Raw genomic sequence first — 805 nt, forward strand, 5'->3', positions numbered from 1 at the left:
CTGGCGCAGCGTCAAAGAAGATGAAGGAGACTGTAGAGGAGACAGATCGTCCTCTTCCGAACGGCGTATGGGATCCCTCCTTCAATCTGAGCCATAAAATCGATTTCAACTTGGATAACTCTGAAAAGAAAGTGGTGGAGAGCATGACGGAGCAACAAATGGCCGACGCCCTGCTAGAAATGGCGAGTTGAACAGCTATGGCTGCTTGGCACATGGCGTACGCTTCCGATAGGGGCGTATTGAGGGTTGAGTTGGAGAAGGCGCGGACGCTGGCTACGACGAGAGGCAGAAGCAGTCGGAGCGGTTAATGTATGAGGCCCAAGTGCTGTTGAATGGCGCTCGCACAGCCGGCCTGGCTCTGAAGAAAGAACGGGATGAGCTTCAGGTAAAGCGCAACCAGGTGGCGGCCGAATTGGAACAGTCAAAGAAGATTGTGGCGGCGCTGATGAAAGAGAGGGATGACCTGCGTGTTGCGGCGGTCGAGGATCGAGAGATAAGAGAAGAAATGACTGAAGCCATAGTCGTGGAGCACACTAGAGGTTTCAAGAAAGCACTGAGGCAGGTCGCGTATCTTCTCCAAGTATCTACCGAGGGAGTGGCATTTGACGTGCGGAAGGATGTATATGAGGGTCAAATGCTACCCTTAAGTGAGATTCCGGAAGACGCTTTCTTGGAGGCTGAAGACGGTGTTAATGATGAAACGGCTGCTGTTGAAGAACCCAATGAAGTGGCCGCTGCGGAGGAACCAATTGTTGGAGCTGCTGGAGAATCCTGTGTCGGATCTCCAAACATTGTAATAGATTAG

At 52.0% G+C, this 805-nt stretch overlaps 1 protein-coding gene across 1 annotated transcript; it reads left to right on the forward strand.

The window, feature by feature from the left end:
• Positions 1 to 307: 307 nt before the first annotated feature.
• On the forward strand, positions 308 to 805 carry LOC108327177 (uncharacterized). The gene has a single exon (XM_017560909.1). It carries the CDS (start codon positions 308 to 310, stop codon positions 803 to 805), a length of 498 nt encoding a protein of 165 aa, XP_017416398.1.

Source organism: Vigna angularis, chromosome 2, assembly GCF_016808095.1.
Source record: "Vigna angularis cultivar LongXiaoDou No.4 chromosome 2, ASM1680809v1, whole genome shotgun sequence".
Taxonomy (NCBI): Eukaryota; Viridiplantae; Streptophyta; class Magnoliopsida; order Fabales; family Fabaceae; genus Vigna; species Vigna angularis.